Source organism: Acartia tonsa, chromosome 3, assembly GCF_053477335.1.
Source record: "Acartia tonsa isolate MP-2025a chromosome 3, ASM5347733v1, whole genome shotgun sequence".
NCBI lineage: Eukaryota > Metazoa > Arthropoda > Copepoda > Calanoida > Acartiidae > Acartia > Acartia tonsa.
Window position 1 is genome coordinate 34,504,000 of NC_137262.1, and position 24,250 is coordinate 34,528,249.

Consider the following 24,250-nt stretch of genomic DNA (forward strand, 5'->3'; position numbering starts at 1 on the left):
TTTAAAATGGACGGACGGACATTCTGGTAATGATTATAGAGTTGCTACGCTTTCTAAATCGTACCTAACTACTAAATACAGGAATCACCATGCAAAGTTTGAAATCAATAGGAATGTCTAAATTAACGAAAAAAGCTATCCATCTCAGACGGACGGACGGACGTACGGACCGACCCTAATTATAGAAGAAAAGGAGAAAAGTTTGATAATTGTAATTAATCCATACTAACAGGATGACAACATCCATAAAGGCAAGCTGTAAAATCAGACGTTAGGTCAACTAAAAATCAACACTTGTAGTGTGTCAGAACTTTTTTTATAATTCTTTCCCCAGGGACGTCCAAGTTTTTATTTTTTTGAGGTTTTTTTAAAGGTTGCAGTGGGGCAATCTAATGTATTTTTAAAAAATTTTCGGGGGTAAAATAAGGGTTTTTCGGGGGGTAATCACCCCTTTATACCACACAATAGGGACTATATCTGTCCCCCTAAATATAAAATCTGTATAGGCAACAAAAGATGTTAAGTGTTGATTTTTCAGTTATCAATAACATTAGAGGCAGTGATTATCATCTTGTTATATGATAAAAAAATATGTTATTATTATAAATGATAAATATAATTTTTAAGTGCGCATGAATATGACAAGTGTTATATAATAATTACTAGTTGCTTCTCCCCTAGCCTTTAGGGAAGGCGGGGATTTAAAAAAAAATTCAAAATAGAAAAAAGATTCCTAAGAGGATAATACCCTATTATCTGTTTTATTTTTCATATTACCAATTGAACTAGATACTAATGACGCAGCCGCTTTTTATTTTTGTATGAAATAATCCATTTACTCCCCGTAAAATAATAAAAGTGATTTTCTCTCTGTTTCAAGAAATATAATAGAAATAAGAGGAAAAATGTTAAGGAATATACAAGGACAAATAGAAATCATTTTGCCGCGAGTTATTAGTAATATCTCTTTTCCAGACCTCTTGCCCCTCTGCCTCTTGTTTTTTCATCCAATTTTTTTTCTTTCTCAATTTTCAATCTCTTAATAAACTCTTATGAGCCTTTCTACCACAATTTTCTCTCTACCATCCCTCCTCTCCTTCTCTCCCTCTCTCTCTCTCTCTCTGTCTCTGTCTCTCTCTCTCTCTCTCTCTCTCCCTCTCTCTCTCTCTCTCTCTCTCCCTCTCTCTCTCTCTCTCTCTCTCCCTCTCTCTCTCTGTGTCTGTCTCTCTCCCTTCCTCTCTGTCTCTCTCTCCCTCTTTTTTTTTCTCTCTCTCTCTTTCTCCCTCTCTCTCTGTCTCTCTGTGATCCAACTGTTGCTCTTGATATTATGATATGTTCTAAGAAGCCTACTATAGTTTGGTTTCATGAGGCTCAGAGGTTAATTATTATTTTTTACCTTCAGTGTTTTAATTAGTGAAACGTTTATTTTAAGATAATTATTTGAAATAAATTAATGAAATATTAATTGTGACAAAAATCCGTTTTACTTATTTTGAATTTTAATTAAATATTCTTAAGTTGATTTTGAAAAAAAAACAATATATTTTTAATATTAAAAATCATGTAATGTATTAAGATAAAAAAAAATATTAACCCATGGGAAAGAGTATTTGATGTTAACCTTTATAGGAAAATAAAATATAAAAAAAGATTTGTTATAAGAGTTTTTAAATAAAAGTAACAGGATGTTTGTCTGTCTTTATGTACCGAAGGATCTCGCCAACCTGAACCACCTACCTGATTTGGTTCAGAAAAGATTTAAAAATAGTTTAGGGGAAGGTATCATCAGCCTCCCATAAAATCTAGCCTCTAGAAAATAAATACCAAAAAATAAAGTGCCGCTAGGAAGCGCTATTGTATGACTTAATGGACTCTCCTTCGTATTACTAAAATTTCAATTTAAAGTGGGGTTGTCGACTTTCCCCTTCCCACCCTCCAACACCAAAGGGCCAAAGAGGCCTCTAAGTGCGTAGCCGCTTGTAATATTTATAAAATGGTAAGTTTTTGTCGAAAACTTTCTCGAAAATTGCTGGTCCCAATTGGTTTTGCTTTTTAAACGACCTCCCTCGCCCTCCCCTATAGGGTAGGGACAAAGAAATTAATTAATCATCATTAAATTAATAAAAAAATAATAATAACAGATAGATCAATTATACATACATATATTGATATTTTGACTTTAACAACGCACTTGAATATATTACTTTTTAATAAGAATGACCTTTTAAACTTTAGTAAGAGGGATTTAGAATTAGGATAAAGTAATTGTTATAATTTCATGTTGAAGAACAAATTTAATTTCATATTATATCGCTTAACATAAGTTAAAAGATGTTTGTCTATGTGTTTGTACCAAAATATCTTACACATATAACAAATAACAACCACCCCCCCCCCCCCTTTCAGAAAAAGTTCTGACACTCCACAAGGGTTATTGTTTGTTTGTTTTGACTTCTGATTTTAGAGCTTTACTTTTGTGGATGTTGTCATCCTTGTGTGTTTATTTTTCCCTGGAAAACAAAAATTATATTTAATCTACTTATCTTTTATTTAATTCAAAATTCATAATAATGAAAATATTTTTTAAGCAATTAAAAGGCACATAAGAACGTAAAAGGTCATAATTATTGATATTTTATTTCAATTTTTTAAAAACAAAATTCTTAAATTAATTTGTAAAAGTTCTTGTGATTCAATATTCAAATTTACTTACCTAATATACAAAATTTTTATCAAGCTACTTTCTAAGTCAGTCCATCCGCTTGTAAGAAACAAAATTTGTTAATTTGTTTGGTCCGTCTGTCCGTCGGCCTAAATACAAAAGAGTAAGACATAAATGTATTATCATGTTTAAAGGTTTCGTGAGTTTCTAAATGATCATCTTTCTTATTTAAGTTTTCTCCCACTCTGTTCATTATCACTGAATATCTGCGCTATATTTCATTTTGTCCGTTTTTCAATTTAAGATCCTGTTCAGCGAAAAAAAATCAAAATAATATTTTGAGGCCGATTAAAAGATCCTTTACTCCATAAATATCAAAACCTCCACGAATATATTTTTCAATAGTTTTAGGGTTCAGCTTGAATTTGTAGTGCTTTGCTAATTATGGATGATGTCATCCTTGTTTTGTCTATCGAATATCCAGTATGGCTTTGAAACCGATTAACCCTTAACGCTCTCCATCCGGTTTATTTATCTCATTTTCTGTGTGTGAAAGACAAAGACCCCAAACTGCTTTAAGTATGGGTATGACACATAACTGAGAGTTGGAATTTTTTGAATATCTCCATCCTGGCGGGCACAGGATGCCAGCAAACCTGGTAGGGTCATCCAGGTAAAGGGCAAAAATATTTTTCCGGAATTTTAAAGTTAGGGGGAGATTTTAAATCTGCATCAAATTTTGAGGATTTTTTATAAAATTAGTTTTTTCTATAATTCTTTATCTAAAAGCGGAAATGCAATTTAAGTTAATTAATTTTGGCATCTGTGATTGGTGGATTTAAAAAATCTGCGCTCTGATTGGAAGGCGTACACCATTCAACCAATTAGAGCGCAGGTAGTTTTAAATCCATCTATCCTATTGGTCAAAATTAATTAACTTAAAATGCATTTCCGCTTTCAGATAAAGAATTATACAAAAAACGAATTTTATAAAAAATCCTTAAAATTTGATGCAGATTTCAAATCTCCCCCTAACATTAAAATTCCGGAAAACTTATATATCCTATTAAACAAAGCATTTTATCTTACCGAAATACTAAAATATCCTCTAGTAGTACATTCTCATATTAAATACAGGTCTTCAAGTCAATTTCAGGTTCCAGATATGATCCTAGAGGTCCTGATCATCCAGGTCTCCAGAAATCTTAAAAAGGCTAATGTGGCCACAATTTTTAACTTAGAGACTTAAAATTTTAAACTTAAACTTTTCTTACTTGTCTACATAACGTATTTAAATTTCATAAAGATCCGACTGCGGCGGCTGGCAGCTGCCAAGTACAGCTGCGGCCGCTGAAATTTATATTTTGATATTTCTAATATATAATTTACATAAAGATAAACATTTTCTACAAAAAAATTTCTTCTAGCTTCAAAAATAAAAAAATTACAGCCGTTTGAAATTTTTAAGTAAAAAAGGACCTAAAAACAAAGGTTGTTAAATAAAAGGGTGAAGGAAGCGAAAATTGACTTTGACTTACTTAAAGTCGGAAATTCATTATCAAACTTGGGACTTTTAGCCCTCTAGCTCTAATAGGAACTGAGATAATAAGGGGGGGGGGGACGCCCCACCCCCCTCTGACCGATTAAGGTGCGGCAAGGGGCTTGACTGTTAAGGGTTAATATCTGCTGGATTAGAACCGGTTCTGGATCATACTGAAAAATCATGTATAGCATCGTAATACAGATAATTTTTCATAAAAATAAAAATAAAAATCTTAAAACATATACTAGTTTTGTTAAATCTTTACGATGATCTAAATATCTAGTAAATAATTAGTTTAATTTTTCAGACGAAATGTAACTATCTACAACCAATGAAGTAAAATGATCAGAAGAATGATAAAAATATGAAATAAGCTTGCTAAAACGATCAAACATGAACTTCTACCGACTTGTTATATCGATAACATTTGTTAATTCAGTTAACTGTAATTTTTTCACTCGATTTAGCAATGTAGGCCTAGCTGATTTTGACATAAAAAGTTTAATTTTTACAAATAGCGGATCTGGACTTGCAGGCCAATTATTGAACAAACATGGAGGTATGTACAATTTTAGTTATTTAAGCCTGTTAAAGTTGTCCTATCGATTTCAAACTATGCATGAATATTCTCATAACAGCTGTGTATAGCTCAAAACTCGATAAGTGTAACAATAAAGTCCGGTTGTCCATTTAAATATACTGATTTTGAACTCTTTTGAGATCATTTATTTTGATATTTGTATTATATACATCTGATTTATGAAACGATGATTCTTATGACAACAAGGTACAATTTCAGCAATAAAACTCTATAATCAAGGTTTTGTTTAGACTTATAAATTAATATACTGACTATTAAGTTCTGACACTTTACAAGTGTTGTTAAAGTTCGTTTTTTTCCAACTGTCGGATAACAAAGATTCGCTTTTATGGATGTTGCCATACTTGCCATCATACTCTAATCTTTGCTTTCTTGGTTCTCTTAACTTTATTTTAATTATACTTGTATCAATCACATATTTCGGGAAAATATATCGTCCAAACATTTGTTCGCTCGTATTGTTGAAATGAATCATATGTAATTAAACATAAACAAATATGTTAGTCTGTAAGAAATTCCTCTTTAAATTGGATGAATTATTGTGTCTGAGAGCCTATTTAAGGTTATCATTCTATTATTTTCTAAGAATCTGCACTTCCTATAATATTTTTGTGTAGTATATAAAGTTGGGTGCAATAATTCATATTTTACTATGTATAAACTTAGAAAGTTGGGCATATGTTATGTTTGATTATTTAACACTTAAGGAATGTGAAATTAATTAATTCGTTTTGCCCTAATGCAGAATTTTATTTTTGTATTAATAAAAAAATAGCCGATACAACAATAATGATTTTAATTGAGGTGGTACCCTTCCCCTTTCCAGGACCTTTGCGAAGCTACTTTGTAAAGGAGAACCATATTAGTCCTTTTGTACAGATAGACACAATTCTGTTACTCTTTATATAAGGAACTCCTATAATATTTTTGTGTAGTATAAGGAACTTATGAGAGACATCAAAAACAGTTTTTTGCACATGTCTTAACACAAAAGATATTGATATTGCGCTTCCAACTTTATGATATAGAAATCAATTTTGGCAAAATGATAATATAAACAAATATCAAGCGCACATTTTTGATCTATATATAAATTTCGGATCATGGAAAGGAAACGAAGTAGAGAGTTTCATTGTATTTTTACAGGGGCTTTTCTCCTATTTCTAGTCCCGCAGGGGGGCTGTAACCCTGCTGGGTCAATTCCCTAAACCTGCGGGGTAATCATTAACATTTACCTAACCTACAATAACCTATCAAAAGCTACTGTCAAAATACGACGAAACCCGCTACTTCGTTTTTCCATGATTCTAAATTTCCTATTATTATTGTACTTAGATTATAATCAAAACAAAATAATAATAGAATCTATTATATTTTAATCTGTTTAAATGGAATTCTTAATATTTGGATAGTGCATCAGATTATCATGTACTCTAAAAAAGTGAAACTTGTATTTGGTTGAAATAACGTCCCCCTCCATCTACCCTTTGTCTCCCACTGAATGAATGAACTGACCAATAAATGATGTCCAAGATAGCAACCTAAATTGACGACAATTTTTCCCCTGTCATAATATCCACGTATATTTATATCCATTCCTGGTTCTATATGGTAGATAGGTATTATATACCAACACATTTTAATTTCCAAATTTAAAATTGCCGCCAAAATAAACCGATCACGTGATATATTGTTAAAGCGGAGTCACGTGATTTGTTCATTTCAGCGGCATATTCAAAAAGAGAAGATTTCCTTCTATCTATCTATTTGATTTCTTTTAAACAATTAAACATTTTGCCATCAAATCATTAATCTCTTTAACTGTACGGCTTCGAAACCCATTAATATCAGCCGGATTAGAACCGGTTCTCAGCAATAAGGAAATATTTATTATAGCTTCGAATTATAGAAATTTTCCATGAATATTTATTAATTAATAAATCATAAAAATAATACCTGTTTATGCCCGACAGGTCTAACAAAAGTGATTTTAATCTGATGAAACTGTCGAAATATTATTAATGAAAATTAGATAAAGTCAATGGAAATTTGGGTAAGTATAAATTTACCACTGGTTAATTACAATGTATATTAGCCTCAAATGTATCAATGGTCATTTTTTATTTGACACTATACGCTGTTTCCAATTTTTCCCGTCATAATATCCAAATGTATATCCATTGATCCACACTAAAAATTTAATTTTGTGTAAACAAATATGATATAAGATTTTGCAGGATAATATAAACAATATAAATCAAGTTCTCTCCTACATTTTTGACAATTTCTCTGTGTACTGTAAAAAAAGTATAATTTTTTTTTGAGTTTTATAATATTTTTAATGTATACTTTATAATCTATTAATTACGACATTATTGAACGGTTTATTGCATGAGAAAATAAAGATACAAATTGCTTAACAGTTATTTTACATTAATTATTTGAACTTTTTTACAGTATGTACTTTAATATATTTTTTTATGAATCTTTTAAACTAGCAACTAGCAATGAAGTGAACTAAAAATGGATGTTTATGATCCAAACCCTTTTTGCATAAAATATATTTGTCTTTTGTAGCATGTTTGACAGTCAGACGGATCGAATCAATTATATACCGAATGCTCTTTGGTTAAGGAAATCTATCCCTTTATCTAGCAACACATCCGAGATTCATATTTTAACCTGGCGGTTCATACAGGTGGATAGACATTTCATCTATAGAGTAGGTTTGCTATTAAAAAAAAACAACAAACTTTATCAGATGAAAGAAGAGATTTTTCAAAGATTTTTACAGGGTTTTATGACCTATGGCTAAGGAACCAGTTTCAAGTTCTAGAAAAAGAATATAATTATATTAAAGTAAATTATTGTTAAATTTGATATAGAAATAACTAAACCTGAACTTTAATAATTATTCTGGCCAAAATTTAAACCTGAACTGTGATTGTTTCGGTTCAGAGAAACTAATTAAGGAAAACCAATCTAAATAATTAAGAAGACGTCAAAGCCATTCTTTTGTGGTTTTAAACATTTTTTTTCAACGATTTTGAAAAATGATTATACTTAAATTAATTTTACCTTTGACATAAGAAAAAATTCTTTGGTTTCCAATACGAACCTAGCGTTGTCATATATAAAGACGTTAAAAATAGCCTCCATTGCTACATTAGATTCGTGATTCTATAAATACGATTAGGAAAAGTGCCATAGCGAATCTTATTGGCATGCACAGCTAGGACTTACAGGTAAAGTCGTGCAATTAAAGCCTCAGAAAGGAAAGGTGAAGTTCTCCGTGGTATTAGTCAAGATTTAACTCTGATTAATATTTTACTTACTTAAATCTTCAATTATAACATTATGACAAAAAGATACTTCTCCTTTATTATTAACTAGCGACTTCGCCCCTAGCATCTAGGGGCTTCGCCCTGTGAGGTAAGGGGAAATCAACCCTCCTATATAGAGTTTGTTTTTAAAAAATGCGCTCTGCTACAGGCTGATGCCTAGTACAGATTTGTTTTTAAAAAATAGGTCTGCTACAGGCTGACGCCTAGCACCACAGCCTACCTAAAAAAAAGGGGGGTTGGAGAATTTTTTGTTTTTGGGGGTTGGGGGTGTCCCACCCCCCAAGAAAATAGCTCAAAATCACCACAGGACCAGTAGGTATACTTCCTGAAGAGTAGAGCACATTCGATTTAGCGGTTACCGAGATCTTAAGCTTCAGACGGACAGACAGACAGACATCGTTCTACTTTGTATTATAGATGGTTATTAATATGCCGGACTAGTTGATAAATTCCCTGAAATACAAAATCCAGTGCAGTGGTTGAAGATTTAATACAAACGGACGGACAGACATTGTTTGACTTTGCATTAAAGATTATTATTTTTGTTTCAGTTATTGAACCTGAAGAGGCCTATGCTAAAGTTGGAGAGGGAAGTGCTGCTATAAAATGTTCAATTCTGGAAAACTCTAAATATTATTTACAGGTACATCACTTGTGCAATAGAAATAGAAGAGTAGAAGAATATTCTGAACCCTTTTTCGTCAAATCTAAGAGAGAACATTCCTAGCAGACAAAAGTATTGTTTACTTTCGACTCAAGCTGATGTGGATTCTTAAAAAATGATAGACTCGCTCTTCGATAGTGAGGCAAAATTATTTTTGTGAAAAATCATCCAAAAGCACATTAAAAATCTACAAAAATTAAACAAAATCATATGTTAATAACCCTCTTAAGATTTTATTTCATTTTTGTAAATTTTTTTATTCGATTTTGGAGGATTTTTCACAAAAATAATTTTGCCTCACCAGCGAGTTGCCAGCCTAACTTTTTTTTTAAGAATCCAACTTTGTTTCAAGCTTTCAAATTGTAAACGAAATTTTTGGGCAATTAATTCTGATTCCGCAAAGCTTTCTACTAAGAAAATATACTGTTAACAGCTGACTTTTATGTATGTATGAAATGAAAAAAAACATGCCTTCGTAGGAAAATGTGTACATAATTTCAACCAATGAGATCCAATGTAAATTCCGATGTGATTCTCCTATTGGCTCAATCAGACATTCCCTCTCTTTCTTAGTACCTTTATTACTTGTGCTTAGGATGATAGGGAACATTTAGGGAACGTAAGGGACAATACAACGGCCGATAAATTTACTCCTTCTGTAGAATACATTTATTGGTTGAAACATTTGGACACTCAACTCTTTATGAACCATTCAATTAAAGTTCAAGCCTCAAAAGTTGTAGAGTCAAATACTAAAAAAAGTTATTATAAAACTTTGGGGACTAGTGTAATAAACAGCTAAATGTCACCTCCCTCCCTGGGATTATTGCACTGAAAATTAAACTGTTTTTAAAAGCGAAGCTTTTCTATAATTAGGGTCGGTCCGTCCGTCCGTCCGAGATAGATAGCTTTTATTCGTTAATTTAGGCATGTTAGAATTGTCCTATCGATTTCAAACTTTGCATGATGATTCCTGTAGTAGTTGGGTACGATTTAGAAAGCGTAGCAACTCTATAATCATTACCAGAATGTCCGTACGTCCAGTTTAAACATGTTGATTTTTCTACTTTTTTAACAACAAATTTTCATGTGTTTTAATTATCCGTTTGATCTGATTTTTAGTAAATTGATTCCTGGGACAACAAAGAACAATATTATAAGCGAAGCAACTCTATAATCAAGTCCAAAAATGTAAGTATGTCCATAAACATTATCCTGTTTTTAAGCAGTTTTTCAACAAATTTTCCCACCATTTTTTATCTCGACATTTATACATTTATGTTCCGATTTTTCAGTTCAGATACTATACAAGTGTTAATGTCCGTTTGTCCTACCGTTTCAGTGCTTCGCTTTTATGGATGTTGTCATCCTTGTTTAACAACAAATTTATATATGATCTAATTATCCGTTTGATCTGATATTTGGTATATTGATTCCTGGGACAACAAAGAACAATATTTTAAGCGAATCAACTCTATAATCAAGCCCTCAAAATGTAAGTATGTCCATAAACATTATCCTGTATCAAGCAGTTTTTCAACAAATTTACTTACAATTTTGCTTCGAATCTTATACTTTTATATTCTGATTATTCAGTTCAGACACTATACAAGTATTAATGTCCGTTTGTCCTACCGTTTCGGTGCTTCGCTTTTATGGATGTTGTCATCCTTGTTTTTTTAAAACTTTGTAGGATAAGTAAATTATAGACTAGATGTTCTGCACAAAGCATAAAGATTCATCATGACAAAATTAGGACTCTATCTATAATAGCAGCCGAAAAATAATGCAGACAAATAAACATTTTGATAAATGTAGTATTTTTAGAGTTGGAGGAAGAATACTTTTATTGAGAAAAAATATTATATATATCTCTCTCTGGAATTTCATTATTATTCATGTGGGGGAAATATTTTCAAAATTCCACAAATAAAAGACATTCTCACTGCAAATAATTAGTGGTAATAAAAAACAATTCCAAATAGTATATATTCCTTATAAAAAGGATGTAGATTATAGGTGGATACTAAAACAGGGGAAAAAATGTTGTCAATTTAAGTTGCTATTACCCCTTTGATTTATTAGACTGTACGTTTTTCCAGTATGAGGGGAGGGTAAGGGAGATATATTTATTTTTGGTTTGCTACACGGTTCACTTTATTAGAGAACATGAATATCTGGTTTAAGATCCAAGTTATAATAAATCCATTCCTAATTAATTAAAGAAATAGTTTTATATTACGTACTATTACTTTTGTGTACAGTTAAAAAATACCCCAGGGATTTTCAGAGATAAGACAATGGATGATAGATTTATGTCTATCCGGATATAGTAAACAAAACTAGTCCTTCCTTCCTTCCCGTCCTGGGTTCAAAGTAATTTACAGTTCAAATTTTCCTTTCCTTCCTGAAATTAATAAATTTAAAACATTGTTAAATCTCTTAATGATGATAAAAATGACATTTCACTGTAATAATCTCAATTAAGTGTAAGTAAATCTTTAGGGATTTATAAAACTTGTACTTTAGTTAATGAAAGAATGTAAATTCTAAAGTTAACAAGGATGACAACATCCATAAAAGAGAATCTCTTAAATGGTAGGACAAATGAACATTAACACTTGTTGATTGAATAAGCAGAATATAATTAATGTATAATATCGAAACAAATTGTAAGTAAATTTGATGAAAAACTGCATAGATATAGGATATTGTTTTTAGACATACTAACATTTTTAGGACCTGATTATAGAGATGCTTCTCTTATGACATTGTACTTCATTGTCCTAGGTATCAGTATTCCAAAAATCAGATTAATCGGAGAGTTTTATCACATTTTTTGTTAAAGAAGTAGAAAAATCAACATGTTTAAAATAAACATACGGACATATGGTACCCTAACGATTACAAAGTTGCTACGCTTTCTTAATCGTACCTAACTACTACAGGAATCACCATGCAAAGTTTGGAATCGACAGGACAATGTTTACCTGTTGAAATTAATGAAAAGAGCTAACTATCTGTAACGTACGGACGTACGGACCGACCCTAATCATAGAAAAGATTCGCTTTTAAAAAGATAATGATAAGAATCCAGTAAGGGATAGGATATTAGAGCATCATTTCTACTGGTATCAAAAGAAACAGCGTAAACTCCCTACAAAAAAGACGTCATACAATACAAAGTACCAATGATAGGCCAGTATAAATGGTACTTGGTATGGTATAGTAAAATTTTTACTGGCCTCTCATTGGTCACTTGTATTGTATAAAGTCATTTTTTTGGCGGCCCTTTACGCTGTTTCTTATCAAAATTTAAAAATCATCTTATTTGTTGGCTCAAAACTTTCAGTCCTTTTATTTGATTTTATTTGGTTGGTTGCATATTAGTAGTGATCAAACTTTATAACAAATATTTTGATTTGCAGAAGGTTAGTTTTGTTTATTACCATTGGGGATGTTAATCAATGTAATCTTATTTCTTAAGATACCTGTGAAGAAATGTTATTAAAATAGTTAATTTACAAAAGTGATATTTACCTAAAATTTAAAGACCGATAAAAAATCATGTTGACATAAGTAAAAGGGGGGTAAAAATCATGTATAGTATTACAGACAATTTTACAAGAATATAAAAATCTAATATTTCAGGGTTACAGACCAACAGATCTGGAATTTGTTGTTGAAATGGAAAAAGAATATTTGAAGTCAACCAAGGATTTGGAGGAATGGCCGAAGCAGGTACAACTTTTCAAATTAATAAATTTAAATTTTTTTTAAGTCGTTCTTTAAAGCTTCCGTGTAAAGCACTAAACATTTTAAAAAATATTTATTAGATCCTTTTTAGATAGGATTTATAGATCCATTTTTTTTTTGTAAAATCAATTATAGAAATATTTTTATTTTAATTTATTTATTTTGCTGCCGACTTTTTCACCAGTAATTACAACAACAACAAAAAAACATTTTTAGAACCTAAAATATATCATTTTAAACTATTATTCTGTGTTTAATTTCTATGATTAACCTTTTTTAGGCAAATGTTTCTGTTACTTCTATAAAGATATTGAATTCAACAACTATTGCTGGAGACTTTTTGCTGGAACAGGCTGCAGTTTTCAACATCACTTGCATTCTCAATTTAAATCAGGTATTATCATTAAATGATGCTTTCCCTCAGGGTGCCTAGCAAGCACAGAAACGCCCTCCTTTCCTAAAAATGTAAGTATGTCCATAAACATTATCCTGTATCTAGAAGTTTTTCAACAAATTTACTCACAATTTTGCTTTGACTTGTATTCATTTATATTCTGATTATTCAGTTCTGACACTTTACAAGTGTTAATGTTAGTGTGTCCTACAGTTTCAGAGCTTTACTTTTATGGATGTTGTCATCCTTGTTTTTTCTAATTCTAAACCCAATATATTCTAATTTAACCCGACCTAAAGTAAAATGAAAACAAAAACTACTAGCCCTTATTTTCAATTCATTTTAAGATAAGGATAGGGGTTCTCTATGCGACCAGGCACTTTTGAGGAAACAGCAGCTCTTTCTGGACACTTTGAACATAAACCTATAGATGCAATGTCAGACGCGTGGCATTAATGCAGAATATTATATCTCTTTGTATAGGAACAGGTGCTACCCATTCATTCCCTGTTTCCCAGGTACTTCCAGATAAAGGCTGAGCAATCAAAAGAATAATTGATTTTATGTTCTATAATGATAATATATTAAAGTAGTGAAACAATTGTATTCCACGAACAAAATTAGAAAAATAAAAAAAAATTTAATTTTACACCTCAAATTACGATGAAAGAAGTTCAAATAATTGTTGGTGTTAAAGTCTTTGGAACAAACCAAATAAAAGCCAATAATAGTTGATAACCGCATCGTATTATAAACAGCTTTCCGCGGATATAAAAATGTAATGTTATAATATTAAACCAGTATTTTAGTCCCGGGATGCTGAATGCACGACCATAAAAACTTTTTCATTTCTTATGATTGTACAATTTTTGTATTCGTAGAAAACTGGATATAATACGATGCTAAATATATTTTTTTTCAGTATGGTTGAGAACCGGTTCTAATCCACTGGATATTAATCGGTTTCGAAGCGATACTGGAAAAATTCTTCTAAACTTATAATTCTGTTTAAAAGCAGGGAAAAGGGAATGAAATTCTGACAAACAATTCTAAAGGAAAATTTCCCCACAACCCCCTTCCCCCTTTCCTTTCCTCCCCTTCCTACCCACCCCTCTTCGGTTACACAAAAAACAAGATATACCCCCAACTTACTTTAAAAGGTTTCGTGTCTTTTGTAGAATTTATTGTTAGAATAGCTATTTCTGAGTTCTAAATCAAATAAATTGTCAACAGAGAGAAATAATATAAATTTGTTATGAATTTATTTTTTTGTTGGACTATAATAGTGTTTACGCTTCATTTAATATCTTATTCATAAATAAAAATATAATTATTTCATTAAATTAAGAGTTTCTATTATATTTATACATCCTATTATATAAAGTAATAAGCTTTTTTTTTCTCTTTAACGAAGGATCTCAATAACCGCTGAACCGATGTAGTTCTCCTTTTCAAGGAATCTTCATATATGTCCCAGGATGGTTTTAGGCTAAATTATTTCCGGATTTATGTCTTGGGTTGTTTTTTAGGCTATTTGTTGCCATTTCCTAGCTCTTGAAATACAGAGCTCCTAGAAGCTTATAAAATTATATTGAAATCAAATTTAGAGAAAGCCTTATGTAACTTAACAAATCATTTAAGTTTTATTATGCTCTAGGATTTAAATTATTTGAACCATAATATTATTTTCTTTAGGATGGGGGTAATTTAGACCTTTACGATCTTTAGTTTCTAATAAAAGTATACAAGAATATATAGTGGCAATTTCTATTGGGAGAGTAAAGGTTTACCTTTCTTAACATCCAGCGGCACGCGAGTTCCTTTGGTACAGACTTACACACAGACACATATATCTTGTTACTTTTTATATTATACTAGTGGCTACGCTAATAAAGGCCTCTAGGGGAACTTGAGGTGGTGAGGTTTTTTTTCTAGAGGTGATTTTCTTGGGATTGTGGTGGTACCCTTCCCCGAAATATTTATAAACCTTCCTAGGACCTTGAGATTCTACAGTGTAAAGGAGAACCATATTGGTACAGCGGCTAGCGAGATCCTACGGTACAGATACACACACACAGACAGATATCCTGTTACTTATATAAGAATAAGTATTTAAATACTTAATTAATTTCTAGACGGATGCGGAAAATGGCTGGAAATCTAAGGAGAAAATTGGTGAAAGCATTATCTACGTCGGAGGTAAATATTGTTTTTTTTTACAGAGACATAGAATAATATTTATAGAAAACAGAAATAATATATTCATTAGTAGAGCAGCAGTAACGTTGTAAGTTTTTTTTTTTTATATGAGAAAAAAGATAATGTTTTGTTTTCCTTATATGTCATTGAAATCAAGATTTATCAGGTCAATGAATAAGAAATCATAGTTTATTAAACACTTTACTAAGTTCAAAGTTACACAAATCATATGTTTATTTTTCTATCTATCTATCTCTATCTACTATCTATCTATCTAATTATCTATTTATCTAATTATCTATATATCTAATTATCTACCTATCTAATTATCTATCTATCTAATTATCTACAGTAAGACCCACGAAAAAGTATCTTTTAGGGTTTACAGTTCTTATTTCTTAATATATCATCAAAAATAGCATATATCCGTGTTCTCTGTACATTTCCACACAAGCATATAAATTTTACCTCATTAACATCGGAGATTTTTAGAGCTAAAGTTTTGAAAAGGTGACTGAGAAAAAGATTTTTTTTGTTTCTTATAATTTTATGATGGTTATATTATGTCTTTCTGGTAACTGAAGAATGATATACAAAGAAAAACAAGTTAACTTATCATTTCTTTTTTATTCCACCAAAAAATATCAATTTTAATGTCAAAAAAAAAAACTATTAATGAATTGATTATTTACAAATTTCAGGCTATTTACTTACCTTTATTTATGAAAAGGATTTATTAAGGAAAAGGATCTATTTTTTTTTGTTTTTGTATAAAGTTTCTGGTAGTAACAAAAATAATAGGATTTCTATCTTAATTTTGCTAAAAAAGTAGTTTTTATGTTAAAAGTTAATTTTTTGCTCAGTCACTTTTTCAAAACTTTAGCTCTAAAAATCTCCGGTGTTAGTGGAGGTAAAATATTTTTTTTATATATGCTTGTATGGAAATGTATAGAGAACAAGGATATATGCTATTTTTGATGATACATTGAGAAATAAGGGCTGTATACCCTAAAAGATACTTTTTTGTGGGTCGTACTGTATCTATCTGTCCATTTGTAGTTGAAGCAGAGCCTGTGAAGAACTTTACCTGTGTATCTGACAACTGGCAGAATCTCAACTGCTCTTGGATAAGACCTTACAATCCTTTACCGTAAGTTTAATCATAATCCGTAAAGTAGGTTGAGGTGGGGGGGGGGGGACAATTTTTTTGCCTTTTACGTTTTAAACTGAAATTGAAAGGGGATGGTCGGATCCTCCCCTTTCTTTCAGCTTTGTCCCTAGAGGCCTCTTGGTTTGTTAAAAGCGAAGCTTTTTTATAATTAGGGTCGGTCCGTCCGTACGTCAGTACGTACGAACGTCTGTAACGGATAGCTTTTTCCCGTTAATTTAGGCATGTTAGAATTGTCCTATCGACTTTAAATTTTATATGATGATCCCTGTAATAGTTAGGTACAATTTAGAAAGCGTAGCAACTCTAACCGATTGATCTGATTTTTGGTATACTGATTCCTGGGACAACAAAGTACAATATTATAAGCGAAGCAACTCTATAATCAAGTCCTAGAAATGTAAGTATGTCCATAAACATAATCCTGCACCAAGCAATTTTTCAACAAATTTACTTACAATTAATATGAATAGACTCATATTTATTTATATTCTGATTATTCAGTTCTGACACTATACAAGTGTTAATGTCCGTTTGTCCTACCGTTTCAGTGCTTCGCTTTTATGGATGTTGTCATCCTTGTTTTATATAATAATTAACCTTATTTTTTTAGGATTGAGTATAGTGTTTTCTTTCGGACTGAGGGTCTTTTTTCACAGTAAGGATTCTTTCATTTTTGTTACGGTTTCTTTACCTTTTTTATAATTTATATGTTTTAGGGTTTCTTGTAGCGGGACAAAGTGTCTAAAAAAACAGCCATATGACGTCATAAAATAAAGGAGATAAGAGGAGAAGTAGAAAAGAAAACCCTAAAAAAGAGATGGATAATCCCTCATTTTATGACGTCACATGGCTGATTTATGAGACACTTTGTCCCGCTACGGGTTTATTCAGTTATAATAGTTTTAGTATAATAAAATTAATATTAGAATATAATATATATGTAAAAGTAACAGGATGTTTGCATCTCTTTAGCAAATGATCTTGCTAACAACTGAACCTATATGATTAAATAAATCATCCCCTTTAGTAAATTGAATGTTTTTATAGACAGACAAAACCTAACACAAAAGATTATTACAAAAAAAGAACAACAGTGGTTGGTTGTATTTTAGTCAAAGAGTTAAATGATAAAAAAAACCAAAGATTCATTTCTTCACGCTAGACTAAAAAAAACTTATTACTTTGTAAAGAATTTTCCAATATTACTTCGAAATCGTTTAATATCTGCTGGATTTGAAGTTCTTAGCAATACTAAAAAATAAAGTATAACATTGTATTTCAAACAGTTCTACGGATACTAAATTGAAAATCATAAAGCTAAAACCAGTTTTGTTAGTTCGAGCCTTCGGCCCGCGCGGGTAAAAACATTGGTTGTAATCTTATAATTTTGAATTTTATATCTGTGGAAAGCTGTCTATAGTACAATGCGACAGATATTATAGTTTTAAAAACTATGATTTAAGAAATGTCAAAAGTCCTTGTGCATGCTTTTTTTTATGTTTTTCTGTTATTTTCTATTTTTTTATATTTCTAATTTTTTTAGTTATAATCTATAACTATTTTGTTCTAATATCAGGGGGCAAGATAGTTTTTATCAGGGCTCGGCAGCTGCAGCGGCAGTCCCCTGTAAGCCTCAGGGAAAATACATTTTTAAGGTCAGCTGAAATTTTAAACCTGACCAAATATGGGAATCCAAAACAACTTTTTAAAGCATCCAAAGGATTTTGAATTTGAGGCTTAGTCGCGGCTGACGCGCGACTGCCGGTCCCTGGTTTTTATAGGTGCTATATCACTGTTTATTTGTATCTATTATTTTATTTTTAGTGTATCTAAATGTTGTTTGTTGGGTATTGCTCGTCATAATGAGCTTAGTAGGTTTTGCTATACCAGCACAATTGATGTTGGCGCATATGGTAAGTTTTGTTCTTGTTGATTAAGTTTTGATTTAATATTTGGTGTGTAATATCCTCTTAGAATTTTTTTTTAATTTTGAAAATTTGAGTCCACCCCCGACAACAAACAACTCTGGCCGCAGCGCTCGGCCTCCTTGCCTGCCTAACCGCAGCGCTCTGCCCCCTTGCCTGCCTAGCCGCAGCGATGGGCTCACTAGCCTATAACCTAACCTAACCTAAAATAGTTGTTTGTTGCATTTTAGTACCTTAAAATCGACTTAATTTTTTTTTTTTTAAACTTAAATTACTTAAAAAATAAGAGGTCTACAAAAAAACCGATTGCATATCTGAATTCTATGAAAAATTTTACATCTACTACTTACTAAAAGAACCGGCTAGCTATAAAAAAAATAGTTGATACACCTTCTTTAAAAAAAAAATTCTAAGAGGAGAATGCCATTTGGTGTCCTGCTAGTTGTCCGCGTTATAACCAATAATTCAAAACCTAGAACTAAAAGGGCGATTTTGATTATCATCATATATCAATATACATAAATTTATAGTCCATTGTCTTATCCCTTAAGATTCCTTATTTGTGCGGAATTACTTGGTCATTATACACTACACTAAAACAACATGTTTGACTATTATTGGAATTTTTAAAAAAATCCTAGGAAAAAAATAAATATTTTAAATAGAAGGAAAATGTAAAAATATATAAATATTTTTTTATTATTTGGTATTGCGGTTTTTAATATCAAATACAAATATTCAGTTTTTCAGAAATTTAGATGTTGTAAAATACCTCTGCGATATTTCAAAATATTTTACTACATTTTTTTAAACTAGCGGCTGCACCTCTTGCATCCAGGGGCTCTGTGTTCAAAGGTTATGGGGCAAAATAGCCTAGAACCATCTTACGACCTATTTGAAGCTTCCCTTCAAAATATTACTTACTCAAGACAGTATTTGTTGAAATCTTAAGCTTCAGACAAAAACAATAGGCCTTAAAAATGATTTTAATTTTTAATTTTGTAAATCTGATAATATCCTTCTCTACAGTGTTTTTGTTTATAAATTTTTAAAATTCAGCAATTTATTACAAAAAAATACTAAAAGATAATTGAACGCTACATTGACAAATTTACTTGGGTGACAATCGTACTAATACGATAAACCCTCAAGAGGACAAACGTACTAGGGGGGGGGGGGAAGGGGTCATTCTTAAGAAAAACGCTATAGGATTTTTTAACCTAATAAAAAAGTTATTTGAAAGTAAAGGGGGGAGAGTCTATCCTTTACTTTCGAATTAATACAATAGGTTGAAGAATTATTTTAATATTATTTTAGCCCGAGACTTTCATCTCCTGTACGGAGATTGGACTGCCTGGTATTATAAAGATCAGCCAAACAATAATTATATAACCGTACAAGCCAATAGTACTCATAATTATAAAGGTACTTATATTCAGTTTAAAAAAAATATTAGTGGTTTCCCTCTAATTGCCTAGTCGAGCATAGAAATAATTGATTGATTGATTGTAGAAACAATAAATTGAACATTAAATAGGGTAGTTGTTCGTGTGCTTTTGTTTTACTTTGGTTAGGTTAGGTTATAATGGGTAGCTTTACAAGGGTTAGACCCCCTCCAAAGGGATGGGGCATTAAGAAACCACCCCCTATTCTTTTATCTTTAAATTCTAAAAAAGGAAAAGGAGGGATTCAAGCTCGCTAAGCATTTTAAGGAAAAGCACTAAATCAGCTCACGTACTATTTCTTTTAAAAATCTATTAATCGTTTTGTCTCAATAATGATAACTTTTGATAAACAGAATAAAATTTCTTTGATTGATGTGCTCTAGATTGAATATATTTTCATACTCCATGTATTGTAAAAAGTAAAAGCAAACAAATAAGGAAAAGGGTTAGATAAAAATGAGAAAGATAATACAAATGAAAATATTTGTAATCCAAATGAGATGAAATATATTTGTCATTTTACAAAAAAAAGTTGATATTTTCTTTATAAAATTTTGAAATAGAAAGGTATTTCTAGATTTTATATTTAACAAAAAATTAACGCTTTTATATGACAAATATATAAAATTCTAAAAATATTTTAATTTAATCCAAAAATTCTCACAAATCCGTTTTTATTGTTAAATTCATTTTACTTAATATATAATATTTTCTATATAATATATAGGCGTTTTCCAAGATGGGCGTTTTTTGAGATGGGAATTTTTGAGATAGGCATTTTTTGAGATGACCCATTTTTCTGAGATGTGCGGTCAGCTATTAAGTTATAAAATTATTAAAAAATATGGCATATGCACCAAAGTACATTTTATTATCTATTGATAAATTCAAACATCTTTCATATTAATTTAGATAAGACTGGTTGTTTTTCTAACAGATTTAAGCAAAATTGTGAATGTTTCAGCACCACAGAGGATATTATTTATACATCTTTGTAAAAATACTTTTACTGCGGTCACTTGACCATACGTGACGGGGGGATTCTATATCCAATTAGACCCAGCCTAATTTGCCCTAAAGTAAAAAAAAAACAAAAAAATTTCCAAAATCCCTAAAAATTTTCAAAATAATGGATTCTTTACCCGACTGGGTACTTTTGGGGAAATAACCCTTTGTCTTTCCAAAAAGAACCTCATTTAATTTTTTCAGCTCAGAGACATCGCTAGTTGAATAAATATATATTCAAGATTAATATTCCCCTACGCACCCCAGAATCGTCTTGAGAAAATCCGTAAAATTCAAAAATGAAAGGGTTAATATAACCCTTCGCACAGGAAGTTGAAATTTAAGCCTAATATGTTATTTCTGACTGATATCTAGCCGTTCAGTTAAATTCGGACGTTTAATATAATTGAAAAAGGGAATATAACTCAACGTTCGCTGGCCGTAGAAAAATAATAAAATTTTGAAAATTTAATTGGGAACGTTCTCATAAATATTGTTTAAAATATTCACGCAACCTATTTTTCTGTTTTAGTTTTCCGGAATTTGATTTAGCAAATAATAATTGGCGTTTATTTATATAAAGTAGTAAGAGTTTTTTGTCTGTTCGGGATCTTGCTAACCGTTGAGCTTTTTAGTAAACTAGCGGCTGCGCCCCTAGCATCTAGGGGCATTTCATTCGAAGGGAAATGGAAGGGTAAAAAATAATAATAGCTTAAAACCATAATTAGACTTATTTGTAAAAACAAAATAGCCTAAATCCATGATAAGGCTAAGGAGAACCATATCGATTCAGTGGCTAGCGAGATCCTTCGCTACAAACAAAAAAAGCTTAGTACTTTGTATAATAGGATATTAAATAAATAAAACCATTTAGGTATACAATTTGCAAAATATATCTAATTAGACTTTTAGGTTTTAACACTTAAAAAGTTAAAATAATGAAAGAACCTATTTTATTAAATGCTCATATTTAAACTTCCTATTGTAAAGGATTATAGGGGGTGCGGTGTTCACAGGGATTTTACCCCCCCCCCCCCATATTCGATTGAATATGATTTACTTTACAGTTTACTACCATTCTCTGAAAAAATAATAAAAAAAGTAAAACAAGGCCAATAAAATCTAAAATAATACATTTATATAGTTCACAGAAGCGAAGCTCCTCTATAATTAGGTTTAGCCAGTTAATTATTAAACAGCTTCCTTAAAATTAAGTTATCCATCTTAGGTAAGCTTCATATAGGTCCCCGTATAGTTTAAGGCAAACCATAAGGGATAAGACAATGAGCGATAAATTTATTTACATCCCCAAAGATTGATAGTGGTTGAAATATTTTGATGCTCAACTTAATGAACAAACCATTAAAGTCCCCAAAGTTGTTAAGCCAATGAATAAGTAAACGTTATCATAAAACTTTGAATTGACAAAATTGTCCTATAGGAAGAATTATTAGGGGGGGGGGGATGTATGAAGTGAGAGAGAATGAGTGTTTATTTAACTCCTCCCCCCCCCCCCAGAAATGCTAAGATTACATTCAGACCAGAAAATTGTAGACTGATCATTAATGATATTGTCTTCCTATTGAAAACTTCGGATCATGTTACTTGTAGATGCAGCACTGCACTTACAAGTAACATGTTTAACTTTGCTAAACCTACAAGTAACATGTTAAAAAGATTTTTTAAAAATTTCTACAATAAGATGCGCTAATAGTTATTTCTTGCATCGTATTATAAACTGCTTTCCGCGGATATAGGATGTAGTGAATTAAATTATGTACATTTAAAATGTTTTACTTTTTAATGCATTTTTTAACGTAAAATTAGTAGTTGAAACGTTTAACCACTCAAGTCCCCAAAGTTGTTAAGCCATCAAATAAGAAAATATTATAAAACTTTTGGGATTAGTGTAATAAACATCCCATTGTCCCCTATCTCTTTGAACTTTGAAAAGTATATTTGATGAAAATCTTCGTAAAAAAATCCGACATAAATCTTTAATAGTAACCTTTTTATAGACGAATGTTAGGAGTTATACATTATAGAATTGTGGAATAGCTTTGCTATTAAAAAGTTAAGTAATATGTAGTTGAAATATTGAGAAGATAAATAATATCAATGGTCAGGTTTTAAGCTAGTTTCTCTATAAAATATAAGGTATCCCTAGGAACATGGGACGAAGCTACTAGTAAGTTAGTAAATTTCCCCTCCTTCCCCTAACAAATTTTAGTTACAAAAAACAAAATCCTTTTAAGTTTTGCTCACTAATTGTTTTCCCCTTTTTTAGTGGCACAGCTACTCTATAACTAGGTTAGGTCAGTCTAAAAGTCAAAATATCTTGCAATCAACATTAAGAAAAATCAGTGTTCTTAAGAGATAAGACAATGGCCAATAAATTGATGTACATCCTCAACAATGATACACAAAATTACCTTCTATGAATATGTCACTCTCTAGATTAAATAACTTAAACTACAATACACAAATATTCTTGTTGTATGTATTTATATCAATGATTTTGGATCTAGTCAACCTTGTTCCATTGTTGCATGAAAGGATGGGGGAGGGGAGAGGAGGTCATGTTATAATTATCAAATTACAATATGACGTCTATTTGGGGGGGGGGGGGGGGGGAATGACATGCATACACGGGTCATTTAATGTGATTTAGATGTACACTTGTACATTTAAATTATGCTTATTTTGATATTCCGACCATAAACACCAAAAATAGAAAGACAGAAGGACATTTCAAAATATAGAGTAGCTTCGAAAGTTTGGAAAGTCAACTCCTAAGTCTAACCCAGAAGAATGAAGGGATAATAAATAAAAGTAAAAGTTTTCCTCCCCAACAATCTACAATACAAAGTAGAATGATGTCTGTCTGTCTGTCCCTTAAGATCTTTGTAACTGCTGGATTCTACTCTTCAGGGAATATACCTACTGGTCCTGCGGTGGTTATAGGCTATTTTCTTGTGTGGGGGGGGGGGACACCATCAACAACCCCAAAAACCTACGTGATATTTTGTTAGCAGAACTAATCAGGGCAAGTTCCAACCTTCTCCCAATTACACCTAACACATGTTTTTGTAGTTTTACAATATACATGTACTAGCGGTTACGCCCCTAGAAGCCTCTAGGGGTACTTAAGGTAGGAGGGGGAAAAGTCGACCTCATCCCATTTTAATATTAAGTTTTGAAAGAGTAAAAAAAGAATATTTTGGGGGGGAAGTTTAAAACCTTCCCAGGACCTGTAAGAAGCTTTACTGTAAAAGAGAACAATACCGGTTCAGCGGTTAGCGAGATCCTTCGGGACAGACAAAAACGCTTACTACTTTATATAATAGGATAATTAAAAATACTGCTCCCCCCCCCTACAATTTATCATTACTTTTTACACTATCTACTTTGAGAAAATTACAAGGATAACAACATCCATAAAAGCGAAGCTCTAAAATGGAATGACTGATATTAACTTTTGTAGAGTGTCAGAACAAATTAAGCATAATATTTTTGGATTATTTTTGACAAAATTATACGT

The 24,250-nt window shown here is 31.2% G+C and overlaps 1 protein-coding gene across 1 annotated transcript; it reads left to right on the top strand.

Moving 5' to 3' along the window:
- Positions 1-4,516: 4,516 nt before the first annotated feature.
- LOC145314851 (uncharacterized) lies at positions 4,517-20,702 on the top strand. Its single transcript, XM_080154931.1, has 10 exons — positions 4,517-4,764; positions 8,702-8,793; positions 12,466-12,555; positions 12,851-12,964; positions 15,100-15,163; positions 16,223-16,313; positions 16,945-16,989; positions 18,159-18,247; positions 19,577-19,684; positions 20,617-20,702. Exons 1-10 carry the CDS (start codon positions 4,599-4,601, stop codon positions 20,700-20,702), a joined length of 945 nt encoding a protein of 314 aa, XP_080011057.1. The 5' UTR covers positions 4,517-4,598.
- The last annotated feature ends 3,548 nt before the right edge of the window (positions 20,703-24,250 follow it).

What these genes read in the sequence shown, in the direction of transcription:
- LOC145314851 (XM_080154931.1), top strand. Translation starts at nt 4,599, where the DNA reads ATGAACTTCTACCGACTTGTTATATCGATAACATTTGTTAATTCAGTT. An exon ending in TGGAGGAATGGCCGAAGCAG is followed by an intron (nt 12,556 to 12,850) that starts GTACAACTTTTC and finishes AACCTTTTTTAG; the next exon opens with GCAAATGTTTCTGTTACTTC. An exon ending in AATTGATGTTGGCGCATATG is followed by an intron (nt 18,248 to 19,576) that starts GTAAGTTTTGTT and finishes ATATTATTTTAG; the next exon opens with CCCGAGACTTTCATCTCCTG.